Source organism: Chenopodium quinoa, unplaced genomic scaffold (genome assembly GCF_001683475.1).
Source record: "Chenopodium quinoa cultivar QQ74 unplaced genomic scaffold, ASM168347v1, whole genome shotgun sequence".
Taxonomy (NCBI): domain Eukaryota; kingdom Viridiplantae; phylum Streptophyta; class Magnoliopsida; order Caryophyllales; family Amaranthaceae; genus Chenopodium; species Chenopodium quinoa.
The window spans coordinates 713078-736072 of NW_018742205.1; the positions used below are offsets into that span (position 1 = coordinate 713078).

The 22995-nt window shown below is 37.8% G+C and overlaps 2 protein-coding genes and 1 long non-coding RNA gene across 3 annotated transcripts; all 3 read right to left on the reverse strand.

Moving 5' to 3' along the window:
* Window positions 1-6751: 6751 nt before the first annotated feature.
* On the reverse strand, window positions 6752-7614 carry LOC110725441. The gene is made up of 3 exons (XM_021904924.1): window positions 7589-7614; window positions 7114-7491; window positions 6752-7019 (listed from the first exon to the last, which is right to left on the reverse strand). Exons 1-3 carry the CDS (start codon window positions 7601-7603, stop codon window positions 6885-6887), a joined length of 528 nt encoding a protein of 175 aa, XP_021760616.1. The 5' UTR covers window positions 7604-7614; the 3' UTR covers window positions 6752-6884.
* Window positions 7615-11321: 3707 nt separating this feature from the next.
* On the reverse strand, window positions 11322-17037 carry LOC110725452. The gene is made up of 4 exons (XR_002512164.1): window positions 16548-17037; window positions 16216-16285; window positions 16031-16126; window positions 11322-11787 (listed from the first exon to the last, which is right to left on the reverse strand). It is a non-coding gene; the product is annotated as an uncharacterized LOC110725452 (long non-coding RNA).
* Window positions 17038-17509: 472 nt separating this feature from the next.
* On the reverse strand, window positions 17510-19925 carry LOC110726091 (probable LRR receptor-like serine/threonine-protein kinase At4g36180). The gene is made up of 2 exons (XM_021905550.1): window positions 19922-19925; window positions 17510-19833 (listed from the first exon to the last, which is right to left on the reverse strand). The coding sequence occupies exons 1-2, from the start codon at window positions 19923-19925 to the stop codon at window positions 17510-17512; spliced, it is 2328 nt and encodes a 775-aa protein (XP_021761242.1).
* Between the last annotated feature and the right edge of the window lie 3070 nt (window positions 19926-22995).

Genomic DNA, 22995 nt, shown 5'->3' on the forward strand with positions numbered 1-22995 from the left:
TTATTACAGCATGTATTACTTTTGGTCACATTTCAATATTTCATGGCTATTCTTGAAATGTTTGAAGATTGTTCATTGTTGAGAGGTACAGTTGTTATAACCAAGCATAATACGGAGTAATTACTGCTCGTATGATTGAGCGATCGTATCACATAAAGTTCAGATTGAATTACTTAGTTATTTTTTTATTTTTATTTTTTGGAAATATGTCATAATAGATATTTCACATGGCATAAAAAAAAAATGCATAACTATATGGAGTACTGCGATAAATTGGCATTAGTTTCCCTATAATGATAAGGTGTTAGTCGATGTTACGCATAACAGCCAGATATATATGAAGTATATTTCAAGCCAGCAATGGTAATACCCTAAGATTCCCTTGTAACTTAAGAATTTCAATCCCAACCTCCCACTAAATTATTCTATGCTACTAATGTTACAGAGTACATCTTAAAAAATTGTGATCTTATTATGTAGTCTAGTTTCCCAAATAAAGTATGCATTTACCTTGAGAAATATTTAATTGGAATTTACTTTAGATATTTGCACTTTGCAGTGAATTAGCATTTCAATGTGAAAGTAAAATAATACCATAGCCCAAAAAGTGTGACAAAATGGTTCAATCCAAGAGAAAAAAGTTTATTAGCCAAATAGTCCACTATTAAACCAATTTTTTTGGGCTTCAAATTAGCATCCATACTAGTGTAATTAGTGCTTAGAAATACATGTAAAGACTATGATTACTTGGATATTCTGCATCTAATAATCTACATTATACACGAAAGTTAGAGAAGACTTCCTAGTTCTATCTCTAACCAGACTAACTTTCATGTATCTTTCCTTTTTATATAAGTGGGTGTACATACATGTGTTTACATATTATACATGTGTTTGACTACACTATAATTCATTTAGGATTTGTAATCTTAGCATTTTATGGTATGGCTGGTTTGCCACTTTCATTATCACCACATTACTGCCATGAATCCATGATAGGCCATCCGCTACCTTCGGCGTTATATTTTATCCGTTCTACAATAATTGACACATTTGACTTTTTTTTATCAACTTTAACCATCTTTTATTGCTATTATGATAGTGTTTGGCGAATATATAATAGATGTTAATTGAGCCTCTTGATCCTTACAACAACTTGAACATACAAGAAATCAGTGACATATTCCACACGTCGGAAGAGAGCGTGCCTCCATGTCCTGCTGTACAACAAACTTCCTACGACTCCCCAAAATCCAGTTGCAAAGCCGAGCATTACAAACGATGTAGAACATCACCTTTTCAAGGGTGCTTTCTACCTCTTCCTCTTCTTCATCTGGTTGATGTTGTCTTCCATGTTTGCCTCCGCATTTGTTTGGCAATGGATCTCCACGTAATCCTGCATTGTGTCCATAAATGGATGGATCATTGAGAGTTTGGAGCTGATTTCCCGTAGGTATCTCTCCATGAACACTACACGAAAAGAGCAAATTGACAACGGTTCAAACCCCCCCAAAGGCAACGGTTTTGAACCGTTGCGTATTTGAAGGTTGCCAAATTCCAAAATAATTGGCAACGGTTCAAAACCGTTGCCAACTCAAGCAATTGGCAACGATTAACCGTTGCCATTGAACATGGCGCCCTTTTTTTTGTTTTTAAAAATAATTGGCAACGGTTAACCGTTGCTAATTGCTTGAGTTGGCAACGGTTAACCGTTGCCAAATACAATGGCGCCCTTTTTTTAAAAAAATATTGGCAACGGTTAACCATTGCCATTGACCTGTTTTTTTGTTTTTTTTGCTGCAATATTATTAATATTATAATATTAATATTAATAATAATAATTAATATTATTATAATATTAATATTAATGATAATAATTATTAATATTATAATAGTAATAATAATAATTATTATTATGATAATAGTAACAATAATTAGTATTATTAATAATAAAATATAAATAATAATAACAATCGCAAGAGATGATATATATATATATATATATGAAAAATGTTTCATGTTACCTACAAACAATTTTAATTAGTTATAATAATGTATAGTACATAATTAGTAAGCCAAGGCTAGAATTGATGAAGTAGCTAGCTAGTAAACGATATTTACAAATTAAATGTGATGTAGGTCGCCAACATCTCTCGAATTACATGGAGTTCCTCGCTCGTGTATGGCTGTCCCGTTTGCCCCTTGCAAAACTTAGAATACACAAAACGTGAGTTAGTAGAAGTGAATTAATAATAATTGGGGTTAGTTAGTAGTAATGACCCGAACAAAACTTGGAATAATACACAAAACGTAAGTGAACTCATACTTAGCTTACTCATAATAATAACATGACATTATTACTTAGTTATATGTGACTAAGGAATAAAATTACAAGAAAATAGCAAGTAAGAGGTTTTGGGACGCAATTTCAACCAAAATGGCTCAAGTAAGGCCATTTTGGCTACTAGGATGCCTATTTTCTATATTTCTTGTCTATTGAACTCATAACTAGTTAAAACATGTCATAATCACTTAGTTATAGGTGCCTAATGCTTGAGATTACAAGAAAAGAGCAAAGTAAGAGGTTTTTGGGACGCAATTTCAACCAAAATGGCTCAAGTAAGGCCATTTTGGCTACTAGGATGCCTATTTTCTATATTTCTTGTCTATTGAACTCATAACTAGTTAAAAAAATGTCATAATCACTTAGTTATAGGTGTCTAATGCTTGAGATTACAAGAAAAGAGCAAGTAAGAGGTTTTGGGACGCAATTTCAACCAAAATGGCTCAAGTAAGGCCATTTTGGCTACTAGGATGCCTATTTTCTATATTTCTTGTCTATTGAACTCATAACTAGTTAAAATATGTCATAATCACTTATTTATAGGTGCCTAATACTTTAGATTACAAGAAAAGAGCAAGTAAGAGGTTTTGGGACGCACTTTCAACCAAAATGGCTCAAGTAAGGCCATTTTGGCTACTAGGATGCCTATTTTCTATATTTCTTGTCTATTGAACTCATAACTAGTTAAAACATGTCATAATCACTTAGTTATAGGTGCCTAATTATTGAGATTACAAGAAAAGAGCAAGTAAGAGGTTTTGGGACGCAATTTCAACCAAATGGCTCAAGTAAGGTCATTTTGGCTAGTAGGATGCCTTTTTTTCTATATTTCTTGTCTATTGATATTATAACTAGTTAAAACATGTAATAATCACTTAGTTATAGGTTCCTAATGCTTGAGATTACAAAAAAAAGAGCAAGTAAGAGGTTTAGGGACGCAATTTCAACCAAAATGGCATACCTCTTCAAGCTGACGTGTGTCTGTACAATGACTCATCACTATGTCATACATGAATCTCATCACGTATAGGCCACAGTCAACTCCGTTTTGCTGTTGTGCGCACTAGCATGAGGAACAAAGCACATGAATCAAAATGCATAGCAAATAAGCAACATCTTAAGCATTGTAAAGTAAGAAAATCACAACATCATGGGTGAATTACCTTGGGTGCTTTCCGTGTAGGACCTCGAGGAGATCGAGGATTTATCTTCTTCATGTTACTACAAAAAATCAAAGTAATAAGTTCAAATTTGATTCAAGTATAATCAATACATATGAGTTAAGATATGAAAATCAATAACAAGAATTGAAACAAACTAGATACTTACTTTTGTAGTATGGACCTCACGAGACGCTTTCTTACTTGAGGTAACTGAGCAGAATCAAAGTAGAAGATTGTGTTACTGGAAACACAAAATCACAAGTAGGGTCCAATGATAACTACACACGAGACAAACAAATCAATAGTTAGCCTATTACAACAAATAAAACTGGGAAAACAAATGAGCTTGACTAGGCATAATCAGGCGTACTTCTCATTATACGGGACGAATATAAACTTGTCTCCCGCACTCACTGATTGCCTGATACCCCGTTCACCATAGTACAACACGTCAGCGGAGTTGCCTAAGATTCTAGCAGTGGGCATCTGCTCAGGGCATAACCACCCAACTTGACAAGGAGATTCAAGCTCCCATATTTGCTCCTGGAGTGCTCTGCATGCATGATAACAAAATGTTAATCGAAAACCAAACGACAAACACCACTAAACTATATAACATAAATTGAAGTACCAGTTGAATTACCTCATGCATATTTGAATGAGGGAAATGTTAAGCATTGCACCACTTAGAAATTCCTTCACATCTTCTTTGAATAGCCATGCCATTGCATCATCATCGTAGTGGAACATTTCCTTAGGAAGTTGAATTTGGATGGGGCTGTAATTAGGCAACACGCAAACACGGTTGTGAAAATAAGCTAACTCCTGAGATAGCGATTGAAGCACCGTGTCTTCAACTAATGGAGTAGCTTGCGTAACTGAACCTCGTGAGCTTGCCTTCATCGACGCTTTTCCACTCACCGAGCCATGTTCACTCCTCTCCTTTGGCCCCTCCACCCTCTTCTTTGGAGTTTGGCTTTTCCTCGATGGCTAATAAGACAAATAACACAAATGGTTAGAAAAGATTTCCATCCAACTCTTGGGAAGAAAATCGGGTATAGATTAAAGCGTGAAATCTAAATCTTAATTACCTGGTTCATCAACCGTATCCAAGCAGATGGCCATTGCACAAAACTACCTTTTGCTGCCCAGAGTGTAGTGAACTTATCCTCCTCCACGGGCACAGGTATTAAGATGTCCTCGAACCCAAGAACCACAGAATGGATCCCAACAGAATAATGCTCAGGCAGAAGAGGTCGCAAATGGACCGTACCTTGTTCGGCCGGTTGTGCACTACCATAGGCAACAACATTCAAAGGTCCATCATATGATTCGCCCGGGTGAAGAAGTTCACAACGGGTCTCTTCCTGCACACATTAGGAAGATACTTCATTTAAATATTCATAACTAAGTTTCTTAGGTGTAATATAGGAGTTAATTCAAGCATTGAGCTAAAATCATTGAAAAAATGGGCAAGTTAGAAGTCATTTTGCCCATTTTGAACCGTAAATACTCTAAATGAACCTAAAACTTGTAAATTTGCTTTTTTTATATTGTTTCAAGCCATAAATATTCATAACTAAGTATCTTAGGTGTAATATAGGAGTTAATTCAAGCATTGAGCTAAAATCATGAAAAGTGGGCAAGTTAGAAGTCATTTTGCCCATTTTGAACCGTAAATACTCTAAATGAACCTAAAAACTTGTAAATTTGCTTTTTTAATATTGTTTCAAGCCATAAATGTTCATAACTAAGTATCTTAGGTGTAATATAGGAGTTAAATTCAAGCGTTGAGCTAAAATCATGAAAAATGGGCAAGTTAGAAGTCATTTTGCCCATTTTGAACCGTAAATACTCTAAATGAACCTAAAACTTGTAAATTTGCTTTTTTTATATTGTTTCAAGTCATAAATGTTCATAACCAAGTATCTTAGGTGTAATATAGGAGTTAATTCAAGCATTGAGCTAAAATCATGAAAAAAGGACAAGTTAGAAGTCATTTTGCCCATTTTGAACCGTAAATACTCTAAATGAACCTAAAACTTGTAAATTTGCTTTTTTTTATATTGTTTCAAGCCATAAATGTTCATAACTAAGTATCTTAGGTGTAATATAGGAGTTAATTCAAGCATTGAGCTAAAATCATGAAAAATGGGCAAGTTAGAAGTCATTTTGCCCATTTTGAACCGTAAATACTCTAAATGAACCTAAAACTTGTAAATTTGCTTTTTTTATATTTTTTCAAGCCATAAATATTCATAACTAATTATATTAGGTGTAATATAGGAGTTAATTCAAGCATTGAGCTAAAATCATGAAAAAAGGGCAAGTTAGAAGTCATTTTGCCCATTTTGAATCGTAAATACTCTAAATGAACCTAAAACTTGTAAATTTGCTTTTTTATATTGTTTCAAACATAAATATTTATAACTAAGTATCTTAGGTGTAATATAGGAGTTAAATTCAAGCGTTGAGCTAAAATCATGAAAAATGGGCAAGTTAGAAGTCATTTTGCCCATTTTGAACCATTAACACTTGAAATGAACCTAAAACTTGTAAAATTGCTTTTTTTATGTTGTTTCAAGACATAAATATTCATAACTAAGTATCTTAGGTGCAAAAAAAAAAAAAGAAAAAAAAAAACCAAAACGAGTGCAAACACAAAAAAAAAAAAAAAAAAAAAAAAAAAAAAAAAAACCGGGCGGAAAGGGCAGCAGCTGCACCGCTGCTGCAGTGCAGCTGCAGCCTCATTTTTGGCTTCCCAATGAGAAATAGAAGGAGAAGGAGAAGGAGAAGGAAGAGCAACAGCAACACAAATCCAGCAACAGATCTGTTGTCTGCTGATCTGCTGACTGCAGGCTGCTAATCTGCTGCCCTGCTGATCTGCTGACTACAGGCTGCTGATCGAGGCTGCTCTGCTGATCTGCTGACTGCAGGCTGCTGATCTGCTGGTCTGCTGATCTTCTGACTACAGGCTGCTGATCTGCTGACTGCGCAGGCTGCTGATCTTGCTGCCTTGTTGCTTGCTGTTACTGAATGTTGAAGCTGTTGCTGGTTTCTGTTGTTGGATCTGCTGACTGTTGTTGCTGGCAGCAACACCAAAACCAACAACACAATAGCACACCAACCCACACAACATCATAGGCTCAACTATTTGGGGGTGCGACATTTTGACGTCTACAGTTAGCCCTCACTTTGACCAAGATCGAGGAGATTAAGGTCAAAGTATCACAGATCGGGAAAATGTGAGCATGGGTTTTTCGTGATTTGCTAATAGGAGTGTAGCAATCCCGAGGAGAACTTTGCAAATTGATTGAAACGAACAACAACATTATCTTAGAAACAGCAATTATAAAAGAATAACAACAACATCACCATCAACACCACCAACAACGACAACACAAACACAACACAATCCAAAAAAGTAAGTAAAAAATCACTTGTAGAATAGGAAAGTCATGAGGTGTCGGAGTATCAAGCCCCCTTGAGTACGCATGTGAAGGAGTACCAATCTGTAATAGTGTATTGATAGTGAAACATTAATTAGAAACGTACCCATGTGACTCAACATATCAAAACTTATAGAGTTGAATTCTAATCATGTACCTCCTCGCGTGCATTTATCTCCTGTTCTCCTTCTCTTCGTGGGTGGCTACTTGAGTCGACCAGTGTTGTCGAGGAAAAGGGCATGGTCGGCAAATTCATTTGCTTCGCCCATGCATTGAACTCTTCGCGCATCTCATTGCGCACTTGTTCTTTAATTGATGCCACCGTGGCATCGAAGTTCTGTGGCGAGTTCACACTTTCTCGGGATCTTCCAGATTTGATATATTCGGGACCCATTACCTTCTCCCATCCTAGCAAGCTCCCCCCAACACCTAATACCCGTCCCGGATGGTAGGGCTTTCCCATAGCCAAGGTGAAGGGGTCCTTCTCTACCGTCGGGACGAGCTTTCCTTCAACAAGCTCTCCAGTGTACTCAAGCTTTAGCAAAAACAAAATGGCAACATGAAGTAAGTGTTTATATAAAGTGATATACATGCAAATGAATAATGTAGTTCACTGGGTCATAGTTGCTTACTAGCTTATCTGTCATTTCTTTGGTTTCCGGAGCCTTGATGGACCATTTTCCGGTTTTCTTGTCCCGCGAATGCATAGAGCAAAAGAAATCCCCAGCACGACTCACCAAAGTACTGGTCGTGGAGTCAGATGGCGCTGTGGAGGACCCTAGAAGAGCAGAGGGGTATACTCCTTCACTCACCCATGTATCCCTCCATTCATCATACGTCATTGCTCTCATATGATGGTGGTATTGCTTTTGCAATGCATTCTTGGAATTCTGCTCCCTCATTTCCTACATAAAAAGATATGTTAGTTTCATTACTAATAAAAAAGACGATAAATTACAACACAATTTTCATCAGAGTTCTTTAAACTTACAATTTCTTCTTTTTTACATTTTTGAAGAACGAAAGCTTCCCAATCATCCTTCGATATGCTAGGCCATATTTGCCATGGGAGTTTCTCTTCATCGATGACATCATCATCACTGGCATCTCCTTTCTTGTTCTTTGGTTTCCTCACAAGTTTCTTTGTGATAAACCGACGAACTAAGTAACACTTGAAGCTTCTGAATCTTGCCGCAAGTAAGGATTCAAACACCCTTCGCTTGGCGTACTCATTTGGAATGTTAAATAGACTCTGCAAGCACAAATAACAAACATTATTAGTTTGCCCATAACATAACAATAAATTGAAATTGTTTATAAATAATGTGGAATAAAAAAAACTTACTCTGGTATCATTCCAAAACGTGTCAATCAAGCCTGTAGGTACGTCGCTCATACGAAGCGTAATGGGGATTTTGCGCGCACAAATCCCAACTTGACCAGCATACTGACGTTGCCATTTACCTGAGGGTTGGCCTACCCTGTCATACTCCAAGACCATAGGACCGACAGGTTTCTTGAAAACTGTCGTCGGACCCCTCATCTTTTTCTTCGCTGGTGCCTGCACCCCCCCTCCACTTTGATCCTCCCGAAACGACTCCATAATGGCATTATCGATTGGAGGCGCTTGCTCAGCCGCAATTTCAAACTCATCTATCATTCTCTCCAATACATCTTGCGCCTGATCTTCTGGCTCACCTATAACAGGTTCCTTGTTCACATCATACAGCTGGTCCCCATCATTAGATGAACCGTAAATACTCTAAATGAACCTAAAACTTGTAAATTTGCTTTTTTTATATTTTTTCAAGCCATAAATATTCATAACTAATTATATTAGGTGTAATATAGGAGTTAATTCAAGCATTGAGCTAAAATCATGAAAAAAGGGCAAGTTAGAAGTCATTTTGCCCATTTTGAATCGTAAATACTCTAAATGAACCTAAAACTTGTAAATTTGCTTTTTTATATTGTTTCAAACATAAGTATTTATAACTAAGTATCTTAGGTGTAATATAGGAGTTAAATTCAAGCGTTGAGCTAAAATCATGAAAAATGGGCAAGTTAGAAGTCATTTTGCCCATTTTGAACCATTAACACTTGAAATGAACCTAAAACTTGTAAAATTGCTTTTTTTATGTTGTTTCAAGACATAAATATTCATAACTAAGTATCTTAGGTGCAAAAAAAAAAACGAAAAAAAAACCAAAACGAGTGCAAACACAAAAAAAAAAAAAAAAAAAAAAAAAAAAAAAAAACCGGGCGGAAAGGGCAGCAGCTGCACCGCTGCTGCAGTGCAGCTGCAGCCTCATTTTTGGCTTCCCAATGAGAAATAGAAGGAGAAGGAGAAGGAGAAGGAAGAGCAACAGCAACACAAATCCAGCAACAGATCTGTTGTCTGCTGATCTGCTGACTGCAGGCTGCTAATCTGCTGCCCTGCTGATCTGCTGACTACAGGCTGCTGATCGAGGCTGCTCTGCTGATCTGCTGACTGCAGGCTGCTGATCTGCTGGTCTGCTGATCTGCTGACTACAGGCTGCTGATCTGCTGACTGCGCAGGCTGCTGATCTTGCTGCCTTGTTGCTTGCTGTTACTGAATGTTGAAGCTGTTGCTGGTTTCTGTTGTTGGATCTGCTGACTGTTGTTGCTGGCAGCAACACCAAAACCAACAACACAATAGCACACCAACCCACACAACATCATAGGCTCAACTATTTGGGGGTGCGACATTTTGACGTCTACAGTTAGCCCTCACTTTGACCAAGATCGAGGAGATTAAAGGTCAAAGTATCACAGATCGGGAAAATGTGAGCATGGGTTTTTCGTGATTTGCTAATAGGAGTGTAGCAATCCCGAGGAGAACTTTGCAAATTGATTGAAACGAACAACAACATTATCTTAGAAACAGCAATTATAAAAGAATAACAACAACATCACCATCAACACCACCAACAACGACAACACAAACACAACACAATCCAAAAAAGTAAGTAAAAAATCACTTGTAGAATAGGAAAGTCATGAGGTGTCGGAGTATCAAGCCCCCTTGAGTACGCATGTGAAGGAGTACCAATCTGTAATAGTGTATTGATAGTGAAACATTAATTAGAAACGTACCCATGTGACTCAACATATCAAAACTTATAGAGTTGAATTCTAATCATGTACCTCCTCGCGTGCATTTATCTCCTGTTCTCCTTCTCTTCGTGGGTGGCTACTTGAGTCGACCAGTGTTGTCGAGGAAAAGGGCATGGTCGGCAAATTCATTTGCTTCGCCCATGCATTGAACTCTTCGCGCATCTCATTGCGCACTTGTTCTTTAATTGATGCCACCGTGGCATCGAAGTTCTGTGGCGAGTTCACACTTTCTCGGGATCTTCCAGATTTGATATATTCGGGACCCATTACCTTCTCCCATCCTAGCAAGCTCCCCCCCAACACCTAATACCCGTCCCGGATGGTAGGGCTTTCCCATAGCCAAGGTGAAGGGGTCCTTCTCTACCGTCGGGACGAGCTTTCCTTCAACAAGCTCTCCAGTGTACTCAAGCTTTAGCAAAAACAAAATGGCAACATGAAGTAAGTGTTTATATAAAGTGATATACATGCAAATGAATAATGTAGTTCACTGGGTCATAGTTGCTTACTAGCTTATCTGTCATTTCTTTGGTTTCCGGAGCCTTGATGGACCATTTTCCGGTTTTCTTGTCCCGCGAATGCATAGAGCAAAAGAAATCCCCAGCACGACTCACCAAAGTACTGGTCGTGGAGTCAGATGGCGCTGTGGAGGACCCTAGAAGAGCAGAGGGGTATACTCCTTCACTCACCCATGTATCCCTCCATTCATCATACGTCATTGCTCTCATATGATGGTGGTATTGCTTTTGCAATGCATTCTTGGAATTCTGCTCCCTCATTTCCTACATAAAAAGATATGTTAGTTTCATTACTAATAAAAAAGACGATAAATTACAACACAATTTTCATCAGAGTTCTTTAAACTTACAATTTCTTCTTTTTTACATTTTTGAAGAACGAAAGCTTCCCAATCATCCTTCGATATGCTAGGCCATATTTGCCATGGGAGTTTCTCTTCATCGATGACATCATCATCACTGGCATCTCCTTTCTTGTTCTTTGGTTTCCTCACAAGTTTCTTTGTGATAAACCGACGAACTAAGTAACACTTGAAGCTTCTGAATCTTGCCGCAAGTAAGGATTCAAACACCCTTCGCTTGGCGTACTCATTTGGAATGTTAAATAGACTCTGCAAGCACAAATAACAAACATTATTAGTTTGCCCATAACATAACAATAAATTGAAATTGTTTATAAATAATGTGGAATAAAAAAAACTTACTCTGGTATCATTCCAAAACGTGTCAATCAAGCCTGTAGGTACGTCGCTCATACGAAGCGTAATGGGGATTTTGCGCGCACAAATCCCAACTTGACCAGCATACTGACGTTGCCATTTACCTGAGGGTTGGCCTACCCTGTCATACTCCAAGACCATAGGACCGACAGGTTTCTTGAAAACTGTCGTCGGACCCCTCATCTTTTTCTTCGCTGGTGCCTGCACCCCCCCTCCACTTTGATCCTCCCGAAACGACTCCATAATGGCATTATCGATTGGAGGCGCTTGCTCAGCCGCAATTTCAAACTCATCTATCATTCTCTCCAATACATCTTGCGCCTGATCTTCTGGCTCACCTATAACAGGTTCCTTGTTCACATCATACAGCTGGTCCCCATCATTAGATGAATCATCATCATTAGATTCAACATCCTCTACTCGAACACGGTATTGATCGTCCGCCATTAGATGTTAAAACTTGTCATTACAAACATAACACGTTATTAGCTGCTGAATTGTAAGGTAAACTTATAATCTTATATAAATTGCTGAATTATAATACAAATAAACATAGAAAATGGTGAAGCAAGTTACTTTATTCATTATAAAGAATATAAGAAAAATGGGCAAGAAATTCAACAATTTCATTCATTTTCACCTAAAATGTGATTTTTTAATTCTTTCTACGCCTGTAATTCAAACTAACAGAAAATATACAGTACCTCAATCTAATATTCCTTCATCGTGGTCTGATCTCATGTAATTGGCTTGGTCGTCTATCTCATTTGGCACAGCAGGTCTAGGAACAGTGAAATGTGCCGAGTCATCAAAGGCATCATATTCTTCCTCATCCTCGACATCTCCAACGCCAAGGATTCTTCTTTTGCCGGCTAGCACAATAGACCATTTTGAGTCGGCAGGGTCAGATACGTAAAACACCTGCTTAGCTTGAGATGCAAGGATGAATGGTTCCGCACTATCATTCAGGTTGCCAAGATCTACAAGAGTAAAGTCATCAAATTTGACGTTACGCCTGATATTATCAACCCACTTACACCGGAAAAGAGCAATCGTGAAGTCACAATAATCAAGCTCCCATATTTCTTGAATTCGACCGTAGTATGACAACTCTGCATCAACGGGTGATTTATCCTTAGCACTTGCAAACTCCCTTGACGATGCCACAACCGTTACACCACTGTTTTGGGTCGAGGATGATTTTAAATCTTGACGCTCAGTCCAAAATGTGTACCCATTTATGTCATATCCCTCAAATGAGCGAACATCATCCCTAGGACCATAAGCAAGCCACCTTACTGTAGGTGTAACACCCTCATCCATTCCACCCATCACTCGATCACGAAACCAACTCACAAACTTCTTATTGTGTAAGTGCATCAGTGCTCTCTCACCTTTCGACGGAAACTCATCACGCAAACTAGCCATGTGCTCGTCTAAATATGGGTGAACATCTGCAACATGGTGCAACACATATAGGTGTGCTTGTAAGAACTTCTCTCGATCAGGTGACATTCGTTTTGATCCGATTGTGCCATGACCATCAAGTCTCCCTTCATGTCGAGAAGTAGGAATTCCAATAGGTTCAGCAACGGCTATATAGTCGGCCACAAAATTACCAATCTCCTCGGCCACGGTCCCTTGAATCATACTTCCTTCCGAGTGAGCCCGATTCCTAACTTTATCTTGCAATGTACCCATGTGTCTTTTAAAAGGATAGCACCACCTCATGAACACTGGACCGCACAACTTAATCTCACGCACCAAATGAAGAATCAAATGCACCATTATGTCGAGAAACGAGGGTGGGAAGTACATCTCAAATTTTCACAAAGTCACAATCACATCCGCCTGTAAAGCATCAAGTGTACAAGGATCAAGCACTTTGCTACATATTGTATTGAAAAACGAACAGAGGCTTGTAATAGCTTCCCTCACGTGCTTTGGTAAAATACCACGTATTGCAATTGGTAGAAAAACTTGCATCAGAACATGATAATCATGGGATTTCATACTTGTCAGCTTCAATTCTCCATTTAAGGATACAAATCTTTTCATGTTAGATGCGTACCCTGATGGAACCTTAATTCCATACAGACATGCACAAAACATCCGTTTTTCTACCCTTGACAATGTGTAGCAAGCCGGAGGTAAGTAGGCCTTCCCCTCCTTGGCTTTTCCCTCATTTTTCTTCTTCGACGCATCCGCAGCCTTTCCCTTTCCCTTGCTCTTCTCCTTTCCCTTTTTCGAACCCATTTCTTTTTCCTTTTCATGTTCCTTTCCCTTACTAAACCTTTGCTGAACCCACAATTCTTGACGCACCCCCATCTTTTCCAAATCTAAATGTGCACCCTTTCCGTCCTTTGTCTTGTTTTGAATATTCATCAGCGTTCCCACAAGAGCGTCACACACATTCTTCTCTATATGCATTACATCAAGACAGTGCCTAACGTCATGTTCTTTCCAGTACGGGAGCAACCAAAAGATTGATTCTTTTTTAAAGAGAGCAACTGATTCCGCCGCTTTTTCAGATTTCCCAAATAATGTTCGTACACCCTTAACCCGAGCGTAAACCTCCTCATCAATTAGTGGCCTAGGAGCAGTCCCCTCTTCCACTGTCCCATCGAAAGCCTTTTTCTGCCGACGGTACGGGTGATCGCGCCTGAGCAACCTTCTTGTCCTCAAAATACACCTCTTTGAGAGAATGATCAAGGCGTCTGCTTGGCGTATCATTAATACAAATGGGACATGCCTTTTTCCCTTTATTCTTATACCCAGACAAGTTGCCATATGCAGGAAAATCATTAACGGTCCACATAAGAGCTGCACGCAATGTGAACATCTTATTCTTATGAGCATCAAACACGGAAACCCCTTCGTCCCACATCTTTCTCAAATCATCAACCAGTGGCCCAAGATACACATCTATGTCGTTTCCAGGTTGCCTTGGCCCTGATATCAAAAGTGAAAGCATTACATATTTCCGTTTCATGCACAACCAAGGAGGCAAATTGTAGATCACTAAAAGTACCGGCCATGTGTTGTGCTGGGTACTAAGAGTGCCAAATGGATTCATCCCGTCCGTGCACAAACCAAGCCTTAAATTTCTGACTTCGTCACCAAATTCCCCAAACTTCATATCAAGGTTCTTCCATTGCGGGGAGTCGGCTGGATTCTTCAGCATTCTGTTTTTCTTTCTTCCCTCTGCATGCCACCTCAAGTTTTTAGCGTCTTTTGGTAAAGAGAACAGACTCTTAAACCTTGGAATTATGGGAAGATACCATAACACCTTAGCAGGAGGTCCCTTCGTACAAGCATTGCAACTCTTGCGCTTGTAGCGCGACTTCTTGCATCGTGGACACTCCTCCAATTGTTCATATTCATTTCGGTAAAGAATACAATCATTAGGACATGCATGTATCTTCTTATACTCCAAACCAAATGGACACATGAGCTTCTTAGCGTAATAGTAAGACTTTGGAATTTCATTCCCATCGGGCAACATCTCACTTAACACGCTCAACAAGGAAGTAAAACTATTGTCCGTCCACCCATGCTTCGACTTAATGTTAAAAAGCGTTAGCACGGCACTTAGTTTGGAGTATTTTTGGCACCCAGGATACAAAGGCTTTTTAGAAGCCTCCAATAATGACTCAAACACGTCACCTTCAAAACCACGCATCATCTCATCCACACCTTCATCCTCAACCTCATCCACATGATCATCCTCAAATCCCTCCTCAGCACCATCATCAACAATATGTTCATCATTCTTGTATTCCTCGTCCACACGGATATCATTGCTTTTATCATCATGCACATCATACCCAATAACATCCCCACTGTACTCTCCTTATTCACCATGCCAAATCCACACATGATATTTAACCCTAAACCCACGACAAACTACATGATCTCTAATGATATCAACACTATTGACCACCTTCACATTATTACAATCAACACAAGGACAATAGAGGCACTCGAAACCCATTCTGCGCTGATAAGATGAAATCGTCTCGCAAAACTCTTGAACCCCATTAAAGAATTCCAATGTATCACGTCTACCATACATCCATCCACGATCCTTCTCCATTAAGTAAATTGTCTCTAAACATGGCAACATATTATAAATAATGTATAATTGCTACATCTATTATATATATTAATCAAATTCAAACACACAACATGCATATAACATTCATATAGATACAAAAATGCATATATGCTTCCAAAGGGTCCTTATCACTCCAACCTAACTCATCCTTGAACGTTTACTCTCACTAGTGAATGTATGTCAGATTTCCAATTTTAAGGAAAATCCGGCAGCATTTCCCCCCAGTTCTCCAAGTACACGACGTAGGTAATTACTTACCCACATATGTACCCAGAGAACATGGTGATCGAGGAAATGGTAAGCCAAGATGTTCCTTAAAATCGAAAAAAAAGGACATACATCTACCACCTAAGTGAGAGTAAACGTTCAAGAACAGTCCCAACCGGGGACTATTCAAGACTTTCTCCTAATGAGAAAGCCTTGAACGGGTATCTAGGCATATGATGATACATGCAATCAATTAAAAAAACAATGGATTAATCACACATCATGATAGAAGATGCACTAAAGTTATATCACACACCATCTCCACAAAAATGTGCAACCAAGAACTTATTTAAAGCACATAAAGTTATATATATATACCTGAGTACCTATAAAGGCTCAACACTCTCAAATAGAAGGTCAATGCCAAGGTCTATGCTTCGCCCAAAAATTCCTGATAATCTTTTTTATTGTAACCTATATAGAACACAAATAGAAAACCAGATAAAGGGAAAAGATAAGAATGATATTAGTGAGCAAGAACAAGGACAGACAGAGTAAGATACCAGGATGTTTTCCGCCCACTCTCCAAACTGATGATCTTACCCTAGAAGCCCTTGAAACCAATTTCTTAGCCTGAAACACGCATATATATAGTGAGAAGCAACTCATGAAGAAAAGTATATTCAAACCCTAAACCCTAAACCCTAAACTCTCAACTTTGTTCTCTTAAATAAAAAGGACTATTTTATCCTATAAACAAAATAAAATTCTCAACTTTATTAGTGATGATAAATAAAGTTCTCATAACAATTTAGAAATATAGGTAAATGTAGCTTGTACTAAATACAATTCTCAGCTTATAAACATCAACAATAACAACTAAAAAAGGCCTTACATTTGTGGAGGGGGAGCCTTATGCGTTCAATGGAGGTGGAGCTGAGCCTTGCGCGTATAAATGGAGGAGTTAAGTAGCAATTATTGACAAACCCTAGCAATTACAAGAAACTTGTCAATATTAATAAAGACCAATTCCTCAAAAACCATAACAATGGAGGAGCGCTATTACGACTTACCTAGCTAGGTCTAAGCTGCTACATACTTCAATAATGCAAGCATATATGGAGGGAGGCAGAAGAGAAGAGCTAAGTGCGCGTGAGGAGAAGAACAAACCCAGACCCACTACGTGCGTGAGGAGGCAAAAGCTTCAATGGACCCTTCAATGGAAGCTTCAATGGAGGAATGGTTAGGGGAGAGCTGAGGGAAGGCGCGCGTTTTTGGAGGTGAAAGCAAAAACAGAGAGTTCAAGCAATGAGGGAGTATACAGTAGTATACAAAAACCCGGGGGTTTTTTTTTTAAATTGGCAACGGTTAACCGTTGCCAACTCTACCCCCTTTTTTAAAAAAAAAAATAAATTAATCAATTGGCAACGGTTAACCGTTGCCATAGGGGGATATTAAAAATGGCGCTCACTTAAGTTGGCAACGGTTTTCATGAACCGTTGCCATAGGGGGGTTGCCTATTTCTTTTTTTCTACTAGTGGAAGCATATTGCTCGATAAGTTGAAGCTGGTTAAAAAATTTAAGGCTGATAAGCTAGATGGGATTGCTCCAGAGAGATTATTTATAGACAAGTCAAGTGATTCAAGTGATCCCATTTCACCAATGTTGAGAGGAATAATGAGGGAGCCCCAGTTTCTCATTATGAGAAACACTTTTGTTTCTCATAATGGCATTTTGGAAAATAATATGATGTTTTTCACTGGTGGGGACCGCATATGTGTCATGAGTGGGAGCCCCAAATCTTGACACATACCCCATGAGAAACAAAACTTGTTTCTCACGATGAGAAACAGAGAATTACCCAGGAATAATTCCTGTCAAATGATTGTTGGACAAGTTTAAACCAACGAGTTTAGATAGATTTGTAAGCTCCTCGGGTATTGACCCCACTAAGCCATTGCTTGAGAGATCTAGGTTCACTACAAGCTTCAACGTCGTGGTGTATTGTCGTTCTACCCCTTTCAAGACCACCATAGCATTTTCTCCTTTGAAACTCTCTAGTGGCTCTGATGGTGCTGTTGCTGGTGCTAGAGCCATTTCGTAAGTAGAAGGTGCTTTGAGTTGCAGTGACTTCTTCATACTCTTAAAATGGCCAAAACAACTAGGGATGCTTCCTGTCAAATTGTTCATTGCAAGGTCAAGAAATTGCAGGCGAGGGAGTGAACACAATTGTGATGGAATAACACCTTCAAGTTGATTCGCTCGCATGATGACAATTTCCAAAAAAGGATGACTATCTGCATCCCAATGTGGAACCTCCCCAGATAGTTTGTTTTCACCTATATCCAAAATCACCAACCCCAAAAGTTCATTTAGTGTTGGAGGTAGAGTGCCTTCTAATGAGTTGTTGTTCAGTTTAAGATATGCCATTTCCGGAAGTAGCCCAATAGTCATGGGGATACTTCCAGAGAGTTTGTTAGAGGACATGTCAATAACACTCAAGCCTTCTGAGGTGCCCCAACAATCAGGGATTGTACCAGAAAGTTGGTTTCGTTGAAGATGTAGGAGTTGTAAATTCTCTAAATGGCACAATGGAGCTTTGACTACTCCAATCTTAGAGGATGAATCATTAAACATAGGCCCTGAAAGAAAGTTATATGAGAGGTCTATGTATCTTAGTTGTGAAGATGGAAAAAAATGTGGGATCGGTCCCATAATGTGATTATTGGAGAGATTTATCTCTCGCAAATTAACATTTGGAATCCAATCAATTATTTCTACAAATAGCCTATTATTGGAAAGGTCTAACACCCTGAGCTCATTTTGCAAGGACGAAAAGGACCCTAGAGAAGTGGGAATGAATCCATCTAAAAAATTATTGCTTAAATCTAATATTTGTAAGGATGACAATGACCCTAGAGAAGTAGGAATGGATCCCTCTAAAAAATTATTGCTTAAATCTAAGGATTCCAAGGATGATAATCCTCCAAGAGAGGTAGGAATGGTTCCCCGTAAATTACAACTATTTAGATTTAACTCAATCAGTGATGACATGTTTCCAATAGCTGGAGGAATTAGACCATAAAATGTATTACCATTTGAAAGTTCAATGAACTTCAAATTTCTCAACTCTCCTAACCATTTTGGTAAGGTATTTGTGATATTATTGAAGGTCAAATCCAAATGCTCAAGATCATATTCAACGCAATTAGCGAAATTATCATGATTAAGGCCTAAGAAATTACCTCCTACGATAGAACTTCGCAAGTTGAGTGTTTTAAGATGGCATAGATTCCCCAAGATGCCCATGATTGTCCCTCCCTCAACATGACTAAATCTATTCCCGCTAAGGTCAAGATATTCAAGGTCTTTCATGTTACCAAGCCAAAGTGGGATGGAGCCATTCAACTGGCTATAGGAGAGGTCAAGGAATTTAAGGGAGGTCATATTGGACAAAATATGAGGGATTGAGCCTTCCAGGTTGTTCCCTGAAACATCAAGATGTTGTATTCTAGATGCCATAGTTGAATTGGAGAAAATACTTGACAAAAGTTGATTATCAATTCCCATCAACGATAGCCGCAAGTATAACAGAGGAAGGTGGCCAAGTACTTGCGGTATTGTATTTAGAGCTTTCGTGGTGATATTGGTATCGCACATGCCCAAACACCGCAAATTCACAAGAGAAGATAACCAGTGGAGATTGGTCGAGTAAGAATTAAAATTATCAGAAAGATCTAGAGCTCGTAATCTAGTGAGGTTGCCAAGCTGTGGAGGGCCACCACCGCCAAACCCTCCGCTAGAGAGGTTGAGATACCTCAAATGTTTCATTGACCCTATCCACTGTGGGATATTACTAACATCGAAATCATTCCCGCTCAAATCTAAGTACCTCAGTTGCCTCAGTTCAAGCAAGCTAGGATTCAACTCAGAGAAACCTAGACTACAAGTGGAACTACGGTAAACATAATAGGAATATAATAGATACTCTGGTGTATCATACGCACTTTCATCGTCACAACGTAGATCAAGACGAAGCACGCGACGGGTAGCATTGTGGCAGGTGACACCATGCCAGCTACAACAATCATCCCCCTTCCATGAAAAGAGAACGTTGTCCTCGTCATACAAGACACTCGCCTTGAACGTCAAGAGAGCCTCTCGTTCCGGCTTAAGGCAGCCTTATGGTGAAGCCAGTTTGCCCCATCTGTGTATTGATTAGTGGCAAAAGGATTATCAAAACTATAATCATTTCTAGACCAACTTCACCCATTGTAATTTTACTCAATTTAAGGTAAAACAAAGGAGATCAGGAGTTGTGTTTACTTGTGTTTATGGTATATGAAAAGCTGCCTTAAGAGACTGCTGTATGTAATAAGTGCATTAGACCTCTATTATTTCCACCCCAAAAATCACGCAAAGACTGTTAAATTAGTACGCTTCATGTAATTACTAGTAGAAAGACAACGACAAGGAGGGAAAAAGTAAAGTGAGAGATATTATCTTTCTTAATTGCTGTAAAATGATACGCACAAATTGAATGAAGTCTTCCATCTTAATTGATAGCGCACAGACAAATTAAACATATGGAGCCATGGAATTAATACATGACATAAAGACTTTTACTTTTGTGACCAAGTCAAGACATTCATGAATACTAGAATATATCATCATCATATGTATACATTAGTTCATGTGAATAACTACTCCCTCCATCTCAAAATAACTGAGACGTTGACTTTTTTCACTATTCATGTATTAGCTTTGATAATATTTTTTACAAATATAATAAAAATATTTATTATAAAATATGTTGTTATATATATAGGTATTAATATAAAGTTTTATAGTATAATTTTTTAAAAAAAATTATTAATATTTAATTATATAAAAATAAAGTCAAACGAGTGTATCGACATATGTGCAAAGTTGACTACGTCAGTAATTCTGTTACAGAGGGAGTATATGGTTACAATGCAAGCAGCCAAGTGTTCCAACTTCAATTCCAAGTTTTCAACCCTCTAATTTGTTAAGCTTAATTAGTTTGTATATTTGATCGATTTTCTTTGAAAGGTTAATGAATTTAATATTGAGTTATCGCATTTTTTTAGGAGGCCTTAATTAAGTATGTACGTGTCTTACAAGACATGCATGTAGCAACACTAATTATAGAAGCAATAATATTATTCAATTAAGCTCAACTAAAAATATTGATTTAAGTCATGTAGTCTTAAACTTCATCAATGGCTCCATCCATAACGATGTGGAGGAATTCCATGTCAATAATTACGCTTGTTATAAATGACAATAACAAGTGTCTGTTGACACATCTATACATGTTGAATATTTAGACCTTATATTAGTATAATAATTTTACAAAAATTTAATATTATGAAATGACATATTGAGACAATATAACATGTATTACACGACTATGTGTCTTAAATTTCTTAGACTTAACAATACCTACCTAAAAACACACAATGACACAAAGGTTAGGTCTAGGAATTATAGCTAGTCAATCTCACACAGTCACAATGTCAAGGAAGATTCAGTCTCACTCGACTTTGGTGCTAATATAAATGAGTCAACCGCTGGCGGAGCTAAGTGGGGACAAGGGGGGACAACTATTTCCCCACTTTTTAAGAAAAATAGATACTTATATACTAAGGGATCGTTTGTTGGTTCATTAAGCTGGAATGGATTGGTAAATTCTCATACTTGGGTGGTATGGATTCTATATCTCATACCAATCTAAAGTTGTTTGGTTTAATCATGGAATGGATTCTCATACTTGATTAATATATAGTATGAATTATGAATCCTTAGGGGGTGGGTATGAGATTCCAAGGGAATGAGGTAGAGTTAGAATCCCCCGGGTATGAGATTCTATACTTAAATTAAATAGCCCAACCAAACAAATAAATCATGGAATGGATTCTATCTATTCCAAGAAGTTCAACCAAACAGCCCCTAAATGTGTGTAGTATAATCATAAAGAAAAAGAGATGGTCTAGTGCGTGGTTAAAATGTTTATAAATACTCTTTAATGTCATAAATGCACCAATAAGAGTTGGTTCAAGTGGTAAGCAGTTTGATGTCGCTTAAGGAAGGTCTCGAGTTCGAGCCTCAGATCAAAGATCACCGAATGCAATAAAGTCTTGTTGGAAGACTCATCCACCATAAACCAGCTGTGCAACTTGAGCTGGATCCGGATGTAGTTGGAGCTAAGCTTTATTAATTGGTGAACCGGGTAGGGCAAACTAAAAAAAAAAAAGGTCATGGGTCAATCCCTTTTAGTAGCATATTTTTTTCCTTTTTTTCTATTTCAAAGTTCTCTACTTTCCTTACACATTATCCTACTTCATAATGAAATTTTTTTATGCTATTCATTTATTAAAAAAATATATATATTATTCCTTCACTATGTAATTTTATTTCTCTTATATAACATCCAAAATTGTTCCTTTCCCAACCCCTATTGATTCAACTAAAAATAGTACTATTTAATGAAATTGATCATGTTCTAACTTCTAAATTACCTTAGCAATTTACATAATTTTTTTTTTAAATAATTGCTCAAATTGTAACCCCAAATTATTGGTTGTAAAAGAAATTTTGAGCAAAAAATTTGATCTTATTAATATATCTAAATATAAATTAAATTGTGTAAGGATTTTTTTGTCAATTTATAGAACGACTTACTTAATCCGTCCCCAGCATGAAAATCCAGATTCCAACCAGTCAGCTTCTGTCCATTAACAAGTCAACGTAATATCTTTACAGGTGGAAACTTGGAATATTTTTCAACAGGCCTGCATTGAGCTGATATTTACAAGTGTATAAAAAATCTTTGCTTGTTATTCTGCGAGTGCATTAGGAACTAACACAGGTTTGTACAAGTTAGTATGCTACATTGCCACAGCCTATATATATGCGGTCTAGTTGGATTAATTTCACTTTATACTTTCACAAAATCTATCAGTTATTCATATCGATTCAAAATCTCTAACATTGAAATTGTGCTTTGAGATATTTCTCCTTTCCCATAAAAATATGTGTGCAGCAGACGATGTATTCATATTATATAGAATTAGTTAAAGATAAATTGTCGAGAGGACTCTTATAGAGAATTGAGAGAAGCATTCTTAAGTGTACAACATTTTTGTGTTTTAGGGCCCGTTTGATTGGGGTTAATAATCAAAGGGAAAGGGAATGAACATGTCTCATTCCCTTTATTGTTGTTTGTTTGTCAATTTTTTCATATCTTTTACCCATTTTTATTTTTGAGTTTACCCAAAATCAGTCTACATTGATTCCCCACCCCCCATCCTAAACTTTTC

Bases quoted from the DNA above. Each gene is read 5' to 3' on its own strand.
- LOC110725441 (XM_021904924.1), bottom strand. The intron at 7,020-7,113 runs GTACATGATTAG...ACACTATTACAG, and splicing joins AGATAAATGCACGCGAGGAG to ATTGGTACTCCTTCACATGC.